This window comes from Nycticebus coucang, chromosome 3, assembly GCF_027406575.1.
Source record: "Nycticebus coucang isolate mNycCou1 chromosome 3, mNycCou1.pri, whole genome shotgun sequence".
Taxonomy (NCBI): domain Eukaryota; kingdom Metazoa; phylum Chordata; class Mammalia; order Primates; family Lorisidae; genus Nycticebus; species Nycticebus coucang.
In genome coordinates, this window is record NC_069782.1 from 145448333 (window position 1) to 145465559 (window position 17227).

Below are 17227 nucleotides of genomic sequence, written 5' to 3' on the forward strand. Positions count from 1 at the left end.
ATATGCCAGTTGTTAATGGTTGTTATTATACTTCCAAACTGGTCAGTTAATAGCCACGGCCCCTAAGACCTCCAAATGCCCTCAGCCCCCACAAGGCTCCCTCAGGATCCCCAGAGCTCCCAACAAGCTAGCAACTGAAGCAGGAACTCCGCATGGCAGGGGGCTCCCAGCATCCTATACCCCTTCAGTGAGGGTCCACTGATTGGTCAGTTTCCAAGATAAGCAAGTCATTAAATATTCTAAATTTCTACCTCCCTGCCCATATGTATGTCAGAAAGCAGTGCCTATTCTATGGAAGTGCTCTGTGCTCCGGGTTCTTCCTAAAATCAAGGTAAATGAAATTGGTTTCCACCTGGGAGAAACCTGAGGGCCCCTTAGGTTGGGAGACACTCCTCCCGCTGCAAGGCTGGAGGAACCCCGGCCCTCCACTGCCGAGGACTTGGGGCCAGGGTAGAGGCTCACTCACCCCGGTGGTGTGCAGCTTCATCTTGAACTTCTCCAGATACAGCCACTGCTTGGCCTCGTTGGGATCCAGGTCATGGTAAAAGTCCCTGGCGGCATACCCGAAGCTGTGGAACTTCCTCTCGGGAGTCAGCAAGATGGTGGTCGGAGTCTTCTGGTTGGACACGCCAGGGTCGCCTCCCTCCCATCGCCTGCCACCAAGGGAAGGCAAAGGTCTTCAAAATCCCAGTTCAAGCAGCACAGATTTGAGCACCTACTGTATGCATGAGTGTCAGTGATATGGGCATTCAGCTGATTGAGTAGTGACTAGACACAGGCCTTTAGTTAAAAAGAAAAACAAAATAGGCCAGGGCCAATTCTTGCTCGATAACAATGTCTGCCTTTGTCCTTTCATTCGGTATTTATTGAGCATGTACTGTGTGCTGGGTACCAGTGACACCGGCATGAAACTTATGTTTCTGCCTTCAAATAGCTCATGATCTGTAGGTAAGGTATTTTTATTTATTTATTTATTTTTTTAATTTGCCTGCACTCAGTTGCAGATAGCAGGCTTGAGTCCTCTTTCAAACCTAGTAGGTATAAACAAATACATAAATACTTGTCTTATCAGAGAGAAATGAAGGGTCCAAGGTCAAAGGATGTAAGGTGCCAGTTAGTGGGGCAGAAAGAAGTACAGGCACAGGGGAGACTTGAAGCAGCAACAGACAATTGGATCTCTAAGGAGGGAAGGACACTCCAGGCTGCTCAGAAGTGGGCAAGCCTGGGGCATGTGTGGGACATGCTAAGTGTTAGTTGGAGAAAGAGTGTGTAAATGGGAAGAGTGATGGTGTAAATGGGTGAGAAATGAGATTTGGGAAGTGGCTGGAATTGGGCTGAGGAGAACCCTGCAGATTTAGAGATTTAATCCATGACTAATGGGGAGCCACTGTAGGTCTTAGAGTAGAAGCATGTTCAACCAAAGCTGCTGTTCATTAGAACCAAGGGCCCAATGAGGAGGCCAGGCCTATCCTGGGAGCAGAGATGAGAGAGCCATAGGCAAAGAGAGGTTGGGACGAAGGGGTGCCGAGCCATCCCAGAGGGAAAAAGGAAGCAGGCTGGGAAGGGCAGGGGACTAGACATTTTTCCTTTCCTTTGGGGCCACTGCAGGGAAGCCAAGGCTGCCAGGAGGCCAAACTGTTCTCCCTCAGCTCTGACTCAGAGGCTGGCTCCTGGCTTGCCATAAGCCACGTGACCCCTGTGCATGACCCCAGGTGGAGCGGTGGTACCCCAGGGAAGAAGAGCTCCACGCCATCCAACCTGCTCCCAACACCGCATTATTAAGCATCAGGAGTGCCAGAGTCCAGATGGAGCACTAGCCTCCCTGATATTTGCTGCACAGATGGTTCTAGAATCACCCCTGGCCAATTTCCATCAGCACGTAGCTTCTCCCCCAGGAGCCAAAGTCCCTGAGTCCCTGAGATGAGACTGAGACCACACTGAGACACAAAGACAGTCCCTATGCCAGCAGCACCTCCACACACTGCCCTTCACAGACAGGCTATCATTACTATGAACAGCGCCATAGTAGGTGATGATCCCACAAGCTTTTTTTCCCTTCAAATTTTTATTCCTTCATTCCAATTTAAACACAAAAAATTAAATTTTCTCATTCATACCTTTGTCAGCCTGTATCATGATTATGTTAATGTGACCGAAATAAAATTCAGTAGGACCAACCTCCCTCCAAAATCTCTACCAGGACTAAGATAAGGCCTCTAAGGCCCTGAACTAGGCATTCCTCCCAAGCAAGTTCAAAATCCTCTTGCTCTATCTTTTCTATTTTCTACTCCATGGAAGTAATATTTCTTAGAACAACTATGGAGAAGCTGCCCAGAACTAAGTCTAGCTTTAATCGACATGTTCTCTCCCACTGAGGTTTTCCATCTCAGGGGGCAGTGATGGCAGCTTGGACACTCACAGCGTCCGTCTGGTGAACTGGAGGTAGCACCTGGTGGCAGCTGAACACCGAGGGCTATACTGTCATCAGGAGTCACTGATGCAGAGCTGGCTTTTCATTATTTCCTGATGAGATGACAGCCAAGACTTTCTGGACCATCACATAGCAATAGCCTCAGGCTGAGCCACATCTGATTTTCAAGGGGAAAGCTGGGGCCCAAATCATGATTGGAGTGGGGGTCCCTTTTATTATGACTTGTTTCACATAACCCTTTATAAAAATACTTAAAATCTTACTATGGGAGCAATAGTAAATTCCATGATTACTCAGTTGAAGGAATTTCAAAGCCCATTACAATATATCTTCAGAGTCATCCTTTGCAACTGGAAAACTGGGGTGATAGATCCCGGTCTTCCAGAGCTTTAAGGGGCCACAGATCTATAGGAAGGTCATGACTGGGTGATATCAGTGCCAGGATAGACCAGAGTCCTTATGGACACTGGGTCCCACGGATGGGAAAGCGAGGGCCTGTGGTCTGCATGGGGGAGAGCAGAGAGGGATGGGCAGGGGCTCTCTGCTCTGCCTACTATCACCCTATGACTTCTCTTTACTTGAAAGGGCTAGCACCTTCCCTGCTTACATTTCACTGTGTGCTGAGCACCTGATAGGCGATCCCATTTACCCTGAACATACACCAGAAGGCAGGGGCTGTTATCATCCCCATTTCACAGATGAGGAAACTGAGATTTAGCAGATTCAGTGATTGCCTGAAGTCACACAGTAAGCAGCTGAGCTGGCACCCAGATCATCTCCCTTGCAGACACCACAGGAGCCAACACCTCTCACCCAGGCCACCTCTCACCCACACTGCACAGGCCCCTCCCCACAGCACCAGAATCAGATTTAAACCAATGCTTTTATAGACCAGGAGCCCAGAGGTCAGAAATGGCCTGCCCCGAGTGGCACAGGGAATCTGCTCCAAGCTAGACCAGGAGACAACGTCCTCTTCCTCAGTACCCTTACCCAGCTCACTGCCTACTGCTGGCCCTGGCCCCCCTCCCCAAGTTCCCACAGGTACAGTGACTGGCACCAGTGCCACGCCCCTCCCCACCCACAGCACTCACCTCATCACATGGATACATTCTGGCTCCTTGGTGAAGCTGTAGGCATAGCCACTAGACGTGGTTCCGAAGTCAATGGCCACCACCACAAGAAATGACTGCTGTTCCGAGACATCAGGGTCAGCGTCATTCTGCAGACATACAGAGAAGCTCTTGGTGGGGACCGGGCCTGGCTCTCAGGAAGACACCCTGGATGGTACCACCCTGCCCAGCTGTGTACCCACTATAGACAGAAGGATATTTCATGTCCCAGCTCAAGGCTGCCACCTGTGAGTTGTGGGAGAGGATGGGCCAGGCTCAGCCCCTACCCGAGAGGCTCTAGGAGAAATGGAGACGCCCATGGAGAGGGCAAAGACACCTGTCTGCAGTGCCAATGTTCCTCTACCAACCACACACATGCCCAGTCACAGCAACTGCCCTTGGGGCTGACACCCCCACCCCGGGTCTCTGTGCAGACCTTGCCAGACTTCTCCAGTGATTACTCCGTCCATCCAGCATTTCGTGCCCATGAGCAGAGCTGAGCATCCCAGGACCCAGCTCCATCCCACTGAACCAGCCTTGAACTCATGAGTCCAACACCTCAGAGCCCAGGGGCCTTTCCTCATTGTCACTTCACTTGTCAGTCTGGGCCACGTTTCTATCCTTCATTTTTTTTCTTAGCAGTGTAGATTCCTTTCTTTTTAATTCCCATAGAGCTCTGAATTATGAGACCAACTCATTGTGGATTTGTCCTGTCTTGGTTAAAGTGGGGCTGGCATCACTCAGCTGGCCTCTCCCCACCCTGCCCTCCTTCCTCACACACCCTGCCCTCAGTGTGCAGAGACTGACAGCCATATGACCTGGCCCAAGGGGACCAACCCTCTCAGTCCCCAGAATGTGGGATTTCTGGTATAAAGCAGGATCGTTCCGAGGAACCAGGACATGTCGGCACCCCATACTTATAGTGGTAACTCTCAAGTTCTTGGCAGGGTCTTCTTTGTACATCTGAGCAGCTCACACAAAGCTGCCCTCTCCTCCAGGTACACACTCACGCAGCATCCCCACAGCATCCATCTCTGTCACAGCACAGGGAATGGTGGGTGCAACAGCCCCCTTGCTGGAAGCAAAGCACTGCTCAGACCTTCCCTGCCTGGGCACACTGTTGCTCAAGCAATTACAGAGCCTTAGGCTTCCAGGCAGGGCAGCCTAAATTTCACTGATTTACCAGCTAGAATGGCTGCTTCCTTCCAAGAGGATGCCCTGCTCCCACCTGGTCTGCCCCTGCGACCTGCCACAGCTCCAGAAGCATCAGCCCCACCACAGAAGCCTTTTCAGGGCCTAAGTGGGGAAAGGGGCTCTGCAGGGCTCATGTGGCTGTTCCCAGGTCAATTTACTCTCCACCCAGAAAGGGGGAAGGGCTGCCAGCAGCAGCCTGAATTGTGAGATCAGACCCAGAATGAGCGGTAGTTAGCATACATACCACACACACACACACACACACACACACACACACACACACACGCTTCTTACCACAATGTGGGAAGGGGACAGAGGCGTTATTCCTGTGTCCCCAAGACTCCGCGCTGGAGATGAATATGCAGATGTGGGAGCTGTTTCTGAAAGGAAAGACAACGTCCTTAGAAGTGGCACGGGCTGATGCCAGGAACAGAATTGAGGGCTGCCTTGCTTTGCCCCTCCAGGGCTCACAGATGGGCAGGGCCCAACCCCAGTCAGGACGACAGGGCATCTGTTCCAGCATCCCCTCTTTCTGATATTCAGAACTTGACCAAATGAGATATTCCATTTCTCCCAGTGACCACCAGGCCTCCCTGTGCCACCCAGCCCCTGCTAAGGAGGAGATGCTGATCAGTCCCTAAAAGCCCCCAGCTCCTCCCTACCAACAGGTCCCACGACAGACATGCGGGCCAATAAGAGAAGGGACAAGGGTGGTGCCTGCGGCTCAAAGGGGTAGGGCACCGGCCCCATATGCCGGAGGTGGTGGGTTCAAACCCAGCCCCAGCCAAAAACAAAAAACTGCAAAAAAAGAAAAAGAGAGAGAAGGGACAAGAGCTAAGCAGCAAGGGCACCGTTCTGCCCACTGCCTTGCTGTCTTACCATGACTCAGGCACGGCATTTATCCCGAAGGCTTCCCAGAGCCTGGGGATCTACCTCCTTCCAGGAATGGGACCCCAAGGAAGCCACACTCTCCCTGGTAAGTGCTGGAACACTCCTCAGTGCTCTCCCCACCTGCTGCCCAGCCCTGGCAGGGCCACAGAGCAGCCAAGCAAGGATGGTGTGTTCCCACTGTGGAGACGATGGCCAGACCCCGGGCACTTGTAAACACCAGGCACCATCCAGTCCTCTGAACATGCTGCTCTGTGTAGTGCATAGTCTGACACCTGCCATGGGTAAAACTGGCCAATATTCTAAACGACACTTGTGGTCAAGGAAATACAGAGGGTGTCTATTGGAGAAAGGCCTGTCTGCTTCCAGGCTAGCAGGAGGAGTGGCTCCATCTGCCTCTTCTGCTAAATCACGTTAGGTTAATCTCAGGCTCTTGCTGATTTCTTTTTCTGCTTGGGGAGAACTCAAGCAGCAGCATCACTGTGGGTACCATACAGGCTGCAGGAATGGAATGAGTCATGTGAGAGTGAGTGTGGAGGTGCTCACTGCACAGCCCTCTCCTCCTGGCGAGGCTCAGTTCCAACCTCAGGACAGAGAGATGTGCAGGCCAGTAACGAGAGGCAAAAGACCAGCTCCCTGGGCGAAGGACTTGCACAAACCTTTCCCCAAAGAGAGTGGTCAGTAAGCACAGGAAAGTGCTCAATATCATTAGTCTTTAGTGAAATGCAAATCAAAACCACAATACCCACTTCACACCCACTGGGATGGGTGTGATTTTTTTTTTAAAAGAAAATAACAAGTGTTGGCAAGAATTTGAAGACATTGGAACCCTTCTGTGTTACTACTGGGAATGGAAAAGGGAGCACCTGCTGAGGAACACAGTGGCAATTCCTTAAAAAGTCAAATATAGAACTACCATAGCACCCAGCAATTCCACTCCTAGAAGAACTACCCAGAAGAACTAAAACCAGGAAGTAAAAGACACACTTCTCTGTGCATGTTCATTACAGCATCGTTCACAATAACCAAAACGTTGGAAGTATCCAAGTGTCTATCAACAAATGAATGGATCAACAAAACGTGGAGGGCAGCGCCTGTGGCTCAAAGGAGTAGAGCGCTGGCCCCATATGCTGGAGGTGGCGGGTTCAAACCCAGCCCCCGCCAAAAACTGCAAAAAAAAAAAAAAAAGTGTGGCATAGCCATAGAATGGAACTGTGTTCAGTCAGAAAAAAGGATGACATTCTTACCCACACTCATACTACAAGCAGGGTGGACCTAGTAACCAGTATGCTAAGTGAAGTATGCGGACACAAAAGGATGAATATACCTACGAAATATCCAGAACAGGCAAATTCATAAAGACAGGAAGCAGATTAGAGGCTACTCGGGGCTGCAGGGAGGGAGTAATGGGGAGTTCTTGCTTAATGGGGACAGAGTTTCTGTTGGGGGTGATAACAAGTTTTGGAAATAAGTACTGGTGATGGTTGTACAACACTGTTAATATAACTCATCTCACTGAATTGCATAATTTAAAATGGCTAAAGTGACAAATTTTATGTTATATATACCACAATAAAAAATATTTATTAAAAAAAAAAAGTCATGGCTCGGCGCCTATAGCTCAAGCGGATAAGGCGTCAGCCACATACACCAGAGCTGGCGGGTTCGAATCCAGCCCAGGCCTACCAAACAACAATGACAACTATAACCAAAAAATAGCCGGACGTTGTGGCAGGCACCTGTAGTCCCAGCTACTTAAAAGGCTGAGGCAAGAGAATTGCTTAAGCCCAGAAGTTGGAGGTTGCTGTGAGCTGTGATGCCAAGCACTCTACCCAGGGCAACAGCTTGAGGCTTTGTTTCAAAGAAAAAGTCAACTCATTCATCTGGGAGGGGAAGCTATTTTTGATTCCTATTTGCACCCAAAATCCAATTCTCTCGAAAAGAGAATGGAGCAGTAAGCTCAGTTCTTTTTTTTTTTTTTTTTTTTTTGTAGAGACAGAGTCTCACTGTATCGCCCTCGGGTAGAGTGCCGTGGCATCACACAGCTCACAGCAACCTCCAACTCTTGGGCTTACACGATTCTCTTGCCTCAGCCTCCCGAGCAGCTGGGACTACAGGCGCCCGCCACAACACCTGGCTATTTTTTTGTTGTTGTTGCAGTTTGGCCGGGGCTGGGTTTGAACCCGCCACCCTTGGCATACGGGGCCGGCACCCTACTCACTGAGCCACAGGCGCTGCCCGTAAGCTCAGTTTTTAACCAGAGTGCCAAACTCCATCATCTTTGCTAATCTCCCAGCGCCCACTTCCATGGGGGAACTCGCCTCTCCAGCAGGGGGTCGAGCAAGATGATCTTTCCACCTGTTGGTGAGAGATCTGCTCTGCCCACGGTGCTTAGGCAGCCTGCAGAGAAAAGCACCAAGAGTCACCCTCTCCACCTGCTACCTGGAAGGCCTGAGGCCATGTGTCCACATTTGCACAGCCAGTCTTGGAAGAAACCAAGTGTCTAATTGCCCAGAAAATCTGGTGTTGGCAATTAGCAAACAAGCTATTATCTGCAGACAAACTATCCACCCTGCTGTTGCTTGGTTCTAATTATCCCATCACTGCGCCCTTCTCAGAGCATGTCCCGGATTGTCCCACTGATTTGCAAAATAGTCCAGGTCAAGCCAAGCACTGAACACATGCCTAGGGCCCCCAGGGGACTCTAGGATACGTTGAGGGCAAGAACCAAGGATTTTTTTGGTTTTCCCTAAACTTCCCTCCTTCACTGCAACTGGGGCAGTATTATACAAATCATTTGACTTGCTAATCACTCACTTTCTTCATGCACTTTCTCCAACAGAAATTAAAATTTAGCTACATTATGTGATGATTTAAAACTGATCTGCATAGTAGCATTTTCATGGATAACTTTCACATCACGCACACCATCTATAGCTATGTATTCTAAATCAAAGATAAGTCACCACTTAACATTCATCGGTCCAGCACAGGAAATTACAAAGCCTGCAGGGACACACTAATATTTCTGTACTTCACTGCCTACTTAGGATGTCAAAGTGGTGCTCAAAAATTCTCCTGGAAAAGAATATAGAAAAGCCTACTTTATCCAGCCCCTGAGGCATGTGGGGAGCTTAATTCTGCAGTGCTAACAATCCCAACAAGGCTTGGGATCATTTATTCAATAGGTAATTGATGAGAAAAAAACACAAAAGGGTCACTGGAATATTGTCTATCACTCTATGGATATCTGACAGATATAAGCTGATAGGTAACAGGAGAGAGTTGACATGTGGAACATCTCTAGGTATAAGGCATACGCTGCGTGCCCGCTCTCACTGATTCGGAGGCCATTATCTGCCCTAAGAAACACCACAGGTCATATCCTGTGGCCCTGCCTGTGCTGCTTCCACCCACTATCCCAGTTCAGTACCCAAAGGATGATTTCAACGCACTAGGAACAGAAGAGAAAGGCAAAGCCAATGCCTCGCCGCGAACAGAGGTTTGGAAAGCAGAAAGGAAGTTGAAGAAGAGAAAATTCAGACCCTCCTGTGGAGGGAGGGAAGGGAGAGTTCTGAGAGATCCAAGGAAAATGCTTTATCAGGAAATGTGACCAAGGGCAGAGCTGAAGGGGCTGGGAGTTTTAGGAGATAAGGGAACACTTTCACACTGCTAATGGGAATGCAAACTAATCCAGCCTCTTTGGAAAGAAGTATGCAGAAATCTCAGAAAGCTAAAAGTAAACCTTCCATTTGATCCTGTAATTCCATCACTAGGTATCTACTCAAAAGAAAGAGAAAAAAAAAATTACCTTAAAATAAAAAGGACATTTGAACTTAAATATTCATTGCAGTTCAATTCACAATTGCCAAGGTATGGAAACAACCCAAGTGCCCATCACTTCCTGAATGGACAAATAAACTATGGTATATGTATACCAGGGAATACTATTCAACCTTAAAGAAAGATGGAGACTGTAGATCCTTTGTACTTACCAGGATGGATTTGGAGAACATCTTCCTAAAGTATCACAAAAATGGAAAAGCAAGGATCCAGTGTACTCAACACTAACATGAAACCAGTAGATGAACAACTACACACCCACACAAGAGAAAAACACAAATTCAAGTAGAGGGGAGAGGTGAGGAGGGAGAGGGTTTGGTAAGCTCTCACCTAATGGGCACAAAGTAAGGGTATGCGGCACACCTCCTAGGTGAAGGGTTCAAATACCACTTTGACTTTACCTAACAAAAACAATGTAACCTAATCATATGTACCCTCATATTAATCTAAAATTTAAAAAAGAAAAATAATAGCTGGGCGTTGTGGTGGGCACCTGTAGTCCCAGCTACTTGGGAGGCTGAGGCAAGAGAATCGCTTGAATCCAAGAGTTTGAGGTTGCTGTGACCTGTGATGCCACCACACTACCGAGGGCAACATAATGAGACTAAAAAAGAAAAAACGAAAAAGAGAAAGAAATACCCACTACACTGTTTTAACCAAATTAAATAAAGATCACTCAAGGCATCTTCCACTTTAAGACCAAGTGACCCTGAAATCCTCTGTCACAACGGGATACAATGATTCACATCACAGAAGCAGAAAAACATCGACCATTTCACAAATGCAAACTACCAGCCACAAAACTGTGGTTAAGCTGAAAGACACTGGAGCTTTCTAGAAAACAAACAAAAATTAACCATCACTTCTCCTTTATTATTATTTACAGATAATATAACGTCGCTTAGATTTTATATGGTTAGTGTGCAGACAATTCTTTTTAGTTTTGTGAACATAAAAATAAGTTGACAAGGGAAGTTACAGGTTCATTCATTAATATGGCCCCCTTCCATCCCTACAAATTAAAGCATTTTTGCTGAAAAAGGGGTACATAATAAAAATATTTTTGCAGCACTGTAGAGAACAGATAAATAAAAGTATTATTTGACCAACAATTCTTCCAAACCCCAAACCAGGCAGTTGAGGAAGAACTAGTGTAACTTGTGAATTTAATCCTCATCCCTTGCCTTAGGAGTGCAAGAATTAAAATATAGGTTTCATCTGGGTTCCTGCTATAAAATGCAACACATATAAAACTCAGACATTTTTATTTGCTCCCAACTCTGATGGCTTTAATCATAGCAGGCATTCTTAAAATAAAAAATAGCCTTTAAAAATAATCTCAAGGAGAACCATAATTCATGAACTTGCTTGTTGGTCTTCTCTGCTGGAGACATTAGTCAGCGAGTGGCCGTGAGCAGAATCGTAGACATTCTGAGGCACATAAAATCGATCGTGCTCCATACGTATAACATTTTTAAAGATAAAGACAGAACCATAGGGTTGACTTTATTCTACAAGGTTGCAGGCTCACATTAACATGTGACAGGTGGTCTCAACAATAGTGACAAGCTAACGTCTCCAAATAGTCCTTCTTGCTAGCTTTTGGATTTATATATCTATCAAATAAATGCCCCATTTCAAAAGGATTTTCAAAGTATGGTCCTTAGGATTTTAAAATGCAATATGTATATATTTTTAATTTATTTTCTCCTGCTGGCTGTAAGATGACAGGTCTTTGCTGACAATTGCCTAAAAATCAGCCTATTTGATAAAAAGCTCTCTCTTTCTCTCCTTATACACTCTCCCTGCAGTGTCATCTTTGAAAATTGATGAGATCAAGGTCATGTGTAGGTTACTAGCAAATATCTTCAATGAAGGAAAATAAAAAATCTTTTATTGCCCTGTAAGAGGCTTTATGCCTAGCTGAACTAATGCATTATTACCGTAAGCTGAACTTCCATTTCAGTAAATAATTTATGGGCTTTTTTTTTTTTAATCACCATAGTTGATGTCCAGAGTAAATGGAAATTTTATTGGCATGAACCAGTGACCCTCTCACTACAAAGAACACTAAGTGTAAAATAACCTCTCCAAAAGCTAAATAATAATTATGGAAATGAGCCTTTACCAAGGAAGAGACCAAACCCAGGCCCACCCTGACACCGGACAGCATCTTCCCATTACCTCTCCTGCCTCCCTGGATGGTCCAGGAGATGAGATGCCCCAGGGAGAGAGACTGGGGCAGCTAGGTTACCTCAGACACAAAGAAACCCCCAAGTCCCCATACCCCCAGATTGTCAGTAGGGGGTCCACATTCTCTCCACTAACCACAGGTTTATGTCCCAGTTCATAGACCTTCAACTTGTGTCTGCGCATGTCTAGGCAACTGCTGAACGAGGTGAGGAAATGCTTTCTACACCAACAGCCCTACTAATTTTCATGAATTACACTCAGCAACTTTGCAGGGCCTGCCCACACCCAGCATATGGAGGTTCTACCACATCACCCTCACCTGATACTAAGATGCTCTGTCCACCTGGGGCATGGATAGGTCTTCCTTCCTCTCTGATTTCTCAGCCCCTGATATGTCACAGACACTCAAAATAAGTTGGATGGCAGATGGATGGGTGGATGGATGGGTGGGTTTAGGGATGAGGGGAATGTTTCTACGTGCACCCAAAAGTAGACTCAGTGACTATCCACAACGTGGGGGGCCAGTGACTTCTTTCCCAACTAAGACATCAACTCTCCTGAGTCAGGACATTAGTAACACATGTGCTGAGTCATCTCCAACAATGTGGGATCAGCTCATCAATCCCCCTGCTCTGCCTCCCCCCTCAGACACCACTTTCTTCAGCGGAAGCGCCCCTGCTCCCAGACGAGAGATTTCCCAGACATTCCCCCTTCTCATTCCATCCCCAAGCCCTGTCATACCTACTTCCCAGCATCTCTCACACTCATTCTCTCCCCTGAAAAGTCACCCCCACAGCCTTGGTCCAGGTCCTCCCGACCTTTACTCTCCCTGCCCCGGGCCCACCCACTCCAAGCCACACTCACACTGCGGTGAGAGCCACCTGGTCAAAAATGAGGTCTGTGTGCACTGCTCAGCTCAGCCTTGTCAAAGTCGTTCCCTGCCCACCCTCCATGGGACAAAGTCCCACACGCTTCAGCACTGGGCCTTTCCAAGTCCACCCCACCTCCCTCTGAGGCCTCTTCTCTCTCCTCTGTCCCCAGCCCTGGCCATTCCAAACCTTTCCATCTGTGGCACATCTGGGCTTGATCCAGCCTCTAAACTGAGTGCACCCCGTTTCTACAGCAAGCCAGCTCTGCATCACCCTGGGGACCCACACCCCTAACGGTCAGCCCCCTCTATTTGGGAAAGGAGAGCCTTCTCAGCTCCCTCGGTGCAGAGTACAGAGGAACTTGTTAATGGCACCGGTGGTCAACTGGCAAGAGCCAGGGATGTGGGGGAAACCCTACAGATGACAGCCAGGATTCTCCAAAAAATAATCACACGGGAAACAGACAGGAAAGGAGGCAAAGCCTCTTAGATCAGAGGTTCTCAAACCCTGATGCCATCAGAATCCCCTGGAGGTCTTGTTAAAACAGATTAGCGGGCCCCACTCCCAGAATTTCTGACCCAGGAGATCTAAAGCTGGTGCAGAATTTGCATTTCTAATAAGTTCTCAGGCCAACCCAGACTGGACCCACAGACCAACTGCTGTAGCTTAAAAGAGACTCGAGGGCAGCGCCTATGGCTCAAAGGAGTAAGGCACCAGCTCCAAATGCCGGAGGTGGTGGGTTCAAACCCAGCCCTGGCCAAAAACTGCAAAAAAAAGAGAGAGAGACTTGAAACACACATCAACTCCAATAATCACAACATGTAAACCTTTATTGGGTCCTAATTCAAATAATCAAAACATGTTACATTTATGAGAATTAGGAATGTAAACATTGATCCAATATTGATTATGTTAAAAAATTATTATTAATAGCATAGTTGAAATTTTTTTGAAATAGCCCTTGTCCTCTGTGGACACATTCTGAAATGTTTACAGATGAAGCAATATGATTCCTGGGATTTGCATCAAAATAATATGAGAGGGGAGAAGGACAGAGAATAAAGAAGATTTGCTTCAAATTGGTAATGATTAAACCTGGTGACAGTTTCATGGGGATTCAATACATTATTTGCTCTGCTTTTGTGTATTTTAAATTTTCCATAATAAAAGACTGTGCCAGTTCCATGGAAGCTGGTGGGGGTGGGGGAGACAATGCTTTTCTGGTGCTATCTATCAATCAGAGCTCCTGGTCCATACATACATGGCAACCATTCCATACGTATTTGCCAAATGAATGAACAAACCAATAAGGATGGGATCATTTAAACCCAAATACGTGAACTTGGAAGGCTTGGACCTGGGTCTGAAGTGGGTGAAGGGTACACATCCAGCTGGCTTCTCTGGGGCTGAGGCTATGGGCCAAGCAAACGGAAAGAGTCTTTGGAGGAGTCTGAATGTCAGCAGGTACAACCTGGACCCTTTAAAGAAGACAAAACAGATGTCTAGTCACCAGCTGAGCAGCTCCCACTCTGGGAAGGGCTCAGGCCAGGCTTCAAGTACAAGGCCCCTCCTGGTAACCAGCTGACAGCTCCAGGCTCTGGACCCTCTCTATAAACCTGGGGCCTCAGAGGGAGCAGGGGGTTGTCTCTTACCCACTGCTGGGCCCCTCCATGTCAGAGAAATAGGGAAGCTTCGCCTACAGAGCAGGAGCCTCACTTAAAGGACCATGACATGCCCATTTTACTTTGACCTTCAGACTGGGTAAGATCCCGATGTAATGTGGGAGGGGTGAGGAGACTCAGTAAAAGTCTTGGCATCTTCCTGTGGTTCTCACCCCAGAGAGGAATGACAAACAGAAATACTGATGTCAGGTGTCCCCTTGTGACCCTCTGCACTACAGCACAAGTTCTGAGTCCTCCCGAAAGGTGTGTGTGTCGGGGGGGTCTGTGGGAGCCAAGCATGCAGGCACAGTGAAGTCCATGCTCAGGCCCCCATTGGCCGTGGCTTTGGGGTAAGCAGAGGGGTGAGATCAGGCAGCTATCTTGGGCTTCAGGGCCAAGGGTATGTCCCCTGAGAACTAGGACAACTTTGGAACAGGAACAAAGCCAGAGTTGGCTGTTGTTCTTAGAGAAGCATAAGGAAAGCAGAATGTCCCCTGAGGCGGAGAAGGAGCACCAGCTAGCAGGTGGACAAGGTGGGGGTAAGGATGCTCGTGAGCCGGGGAAGCTGCCTCACCTTCTCTGGGCCCACCTCCTCCCTCTACAGAGTGAGAATCTGTATTTCAATGAACGAAGAAGGCGAAGCTTGGGAAACCCTCTGGGTATGCACCGGCACCACCACCACCACTTTCTGAATTCCTTCAGAATTCAGAATATACAGATATTTGTGTATTTTTTTTTTACTTTAGCACTTCCTGCAAGTTTGTTCAAATTCAAATTTTTACTCTGAAATTATTAGAGATGTACAAGCCCAGAAATCTATCAGTAAAGCTACCACAGCACTCGCTAAATACAGATTCCACGCCAAGCTGCAAGCTTTGCAGGTGTGTCTCATGAAAGCCTGCTTCGTAAGTAAGGCGGCTGTGAGGTGCCCTCTTTAATCCCATTCTGTGGATGAGAAAATGAAGCCTCGAAGATTAAGAAGGCCACACCTGCTGTCAGCACCCGCCCGGTGGGACTGCTCCTCTGCCCTGTGCCAAGCATGCCCGTGGCATCATTTCTCAAGGGGGATGCAACGGCCCCATTTCACAGATAAGCAAGTAATGTGGGGGAAGTCAGGAGGCCAGTCACAGGACATTCCCAAGTCCAGGCTGGCTGTCTCTGCCTCCAGGCTCATGAGACTGAGAGGTTCATTCTTTCTTGGGCTACAAAGCTGAACCGCTGTCTCCATTTTGAAAGCCGTAATTCTTCAAACCCAAAGGTCAAAGCAGGGGAGGCCCATACTGATAACACAGAGGTTCAGAGTCAGGAAAGCCTGGATCTCAAATCCCAGCATGGCCTCTTCCCAGACACATGCCACTGGGGAGCTACTTAATTTCTCGGAGCCTCAGTTTTCTCACCAGGAAAATGGGAAGAGGATAATGATGGAATGCTATGAAGGTTAAATGAAATAATACCTATAAAACCCGGAAGCACCCAATAAATCCAGATGTTATTTTGTTATTATTCTCATTGCTGTCATTATCATCATTATAAAATTGGTCCAACTGAGAACTGGATGTGTGCTTACCCTGTGAGACAGGCAGAGCCCCAACCTATGTACAAGGTCAGCAAATGCATTTCTTTGACATTTTGCATCTCTGGTCTTACTAATGAAGGCTAATAATTCCCATCAGATGGAAACTTGGCAAATAGAATCTTCAGGAACATTCTTAGTGATGGGAGACATGAAGGCCAGTGCTTCAGGAGTGAGGGTGACTGTCTGGGCTCCAACTTCCCACTCAAGCTATCTGCTTATCCCAGGTCAGTTTTGGAAAAACCAAGGAAAACTTGGGAAGCCACATGATCATGACATCCACCTTCCTGCATTCTATAGGGAAGGCCAGTTTCATAGTTTATAACTGAGCCGGTCAGTGTAGAAATTCTCTCCAACTCCAAGGACAAGATTCCACCCGTCTGGGCCTCTAGAAGCCCCAGGTTTAGACTTTTCCAAGTTTATCATGAACAGTCTTAGTTCAGTCTTCAGAGGCCATGGCACAGCTAGTGCTGACTGTATTGAGGCCAAAGAAAAGGTCCGTGCCATCCTGAGACAGGTGATTCCATATGCTGAGTGGAATCTTTCACCTCCCAAATACCCACCATCTCTTCCTGGGGTGAGGAGAGGGACGAGGAGGTAAGGGTAGGGGAGATGCAGTTTCACCCCTCTTCAGGTGAACCCTCTAAGGAGAGAGAGTTAGTTGTACCATCTCCAGGCAGGAAGGGGGGCCCTTGGTCGCTCTGTGCTCTAAGCCTGGGAAACTTGAACACGAACCTCCCATTGCTGCCAGTGCCTGTGAATACAGAGGCTTGAGCACATTAAAAACCCCTCTGCAGAGTTCCTTTATGGAAGAGATGTCCCAAACAGCTGTGCAGTTTTTGTCCTGCACAAAGGTACTGACCTTGGGCTGCATGTACCAAGAGGTAGGGGAACCATTTTCTTGCCAGAAAGGTGCCATCCCAAGCCATGGTCTGAAGGGCTACATTGCTAGAGTGGGCACCTTTTTCAAATTTTTGTACCCAAACAAGACTTCTTTCTAATTCACCCAAAACCATCATTAAAAAGTAGCCACGTCACTGAATAGTCCGAAAAGAAAAGAAAATAGTTTCAGTAAGGAACTATGTTCCCCATTAGTAGAGGAATCCAAACAGAAGTCAAGCAACCTTTTATCTGAGCTGCAGAAGAGGGACAGAAGATCAGAAAAACTCAGCGAGGGTGGCTCCCATAGCTCAGTGGGTAGGGCACCGGCCACATACACCAAGGGTGGCAGGTTCGAACCCGGCCCATGCCAGCTAAAACAACAATGATAACTGCAACAAAAAAATAGCCAGGCATTGTGGCAGGCACCTGCAGTCCCAGCTACTTGGGAGGCTGAGGCAGGAGAATCGCTTAAACTCAAGAGTTTGAGGTTGCTTGAGCTGTTGACTCCACAACACTCTACCCAGGGCAACAGCTTGAGACCGTCCCCTCCCGCCCCCCCCGCCCAAAAAAAAGAAAGAAAAACT

At 47.7% G+C, this 17227-nt stretch overlaps 1 protein-coding gene across 2 annotated transcripts in view; it reads right to left on the reverse strand.

Moving 5' to 3' along the window:
- HSPA12A (heat shock protein family A (Hsp70) member 12A) overlaps nucleotides 1–17227 on the reverse strand; it is a 167231-nt gene that overhangs the window by 28546 nt on the left and 121458 nt on the right. For both annotated transcript variants that reach the window (XM_053583829.1, XM_053583830.1), the window contains 3 exons: nucleotides 5029–5114; nucleotides 3523–3650; nucleotides 467–653 (listed from right to left, as the gene is read on the reverse strand). In XM_053583829.1, the coding sequence (XP_053439804.1) occupies nucleotides 467–653; nucleotides 3523–3650; nucleotides 5029–5114 (401 nt within the window). The remainder of the gene's footprint in view (nucleotides 1–466; nucleotides 654–3522; nucleotides 3651–5028; nucleotides 5115–17227) is intronic.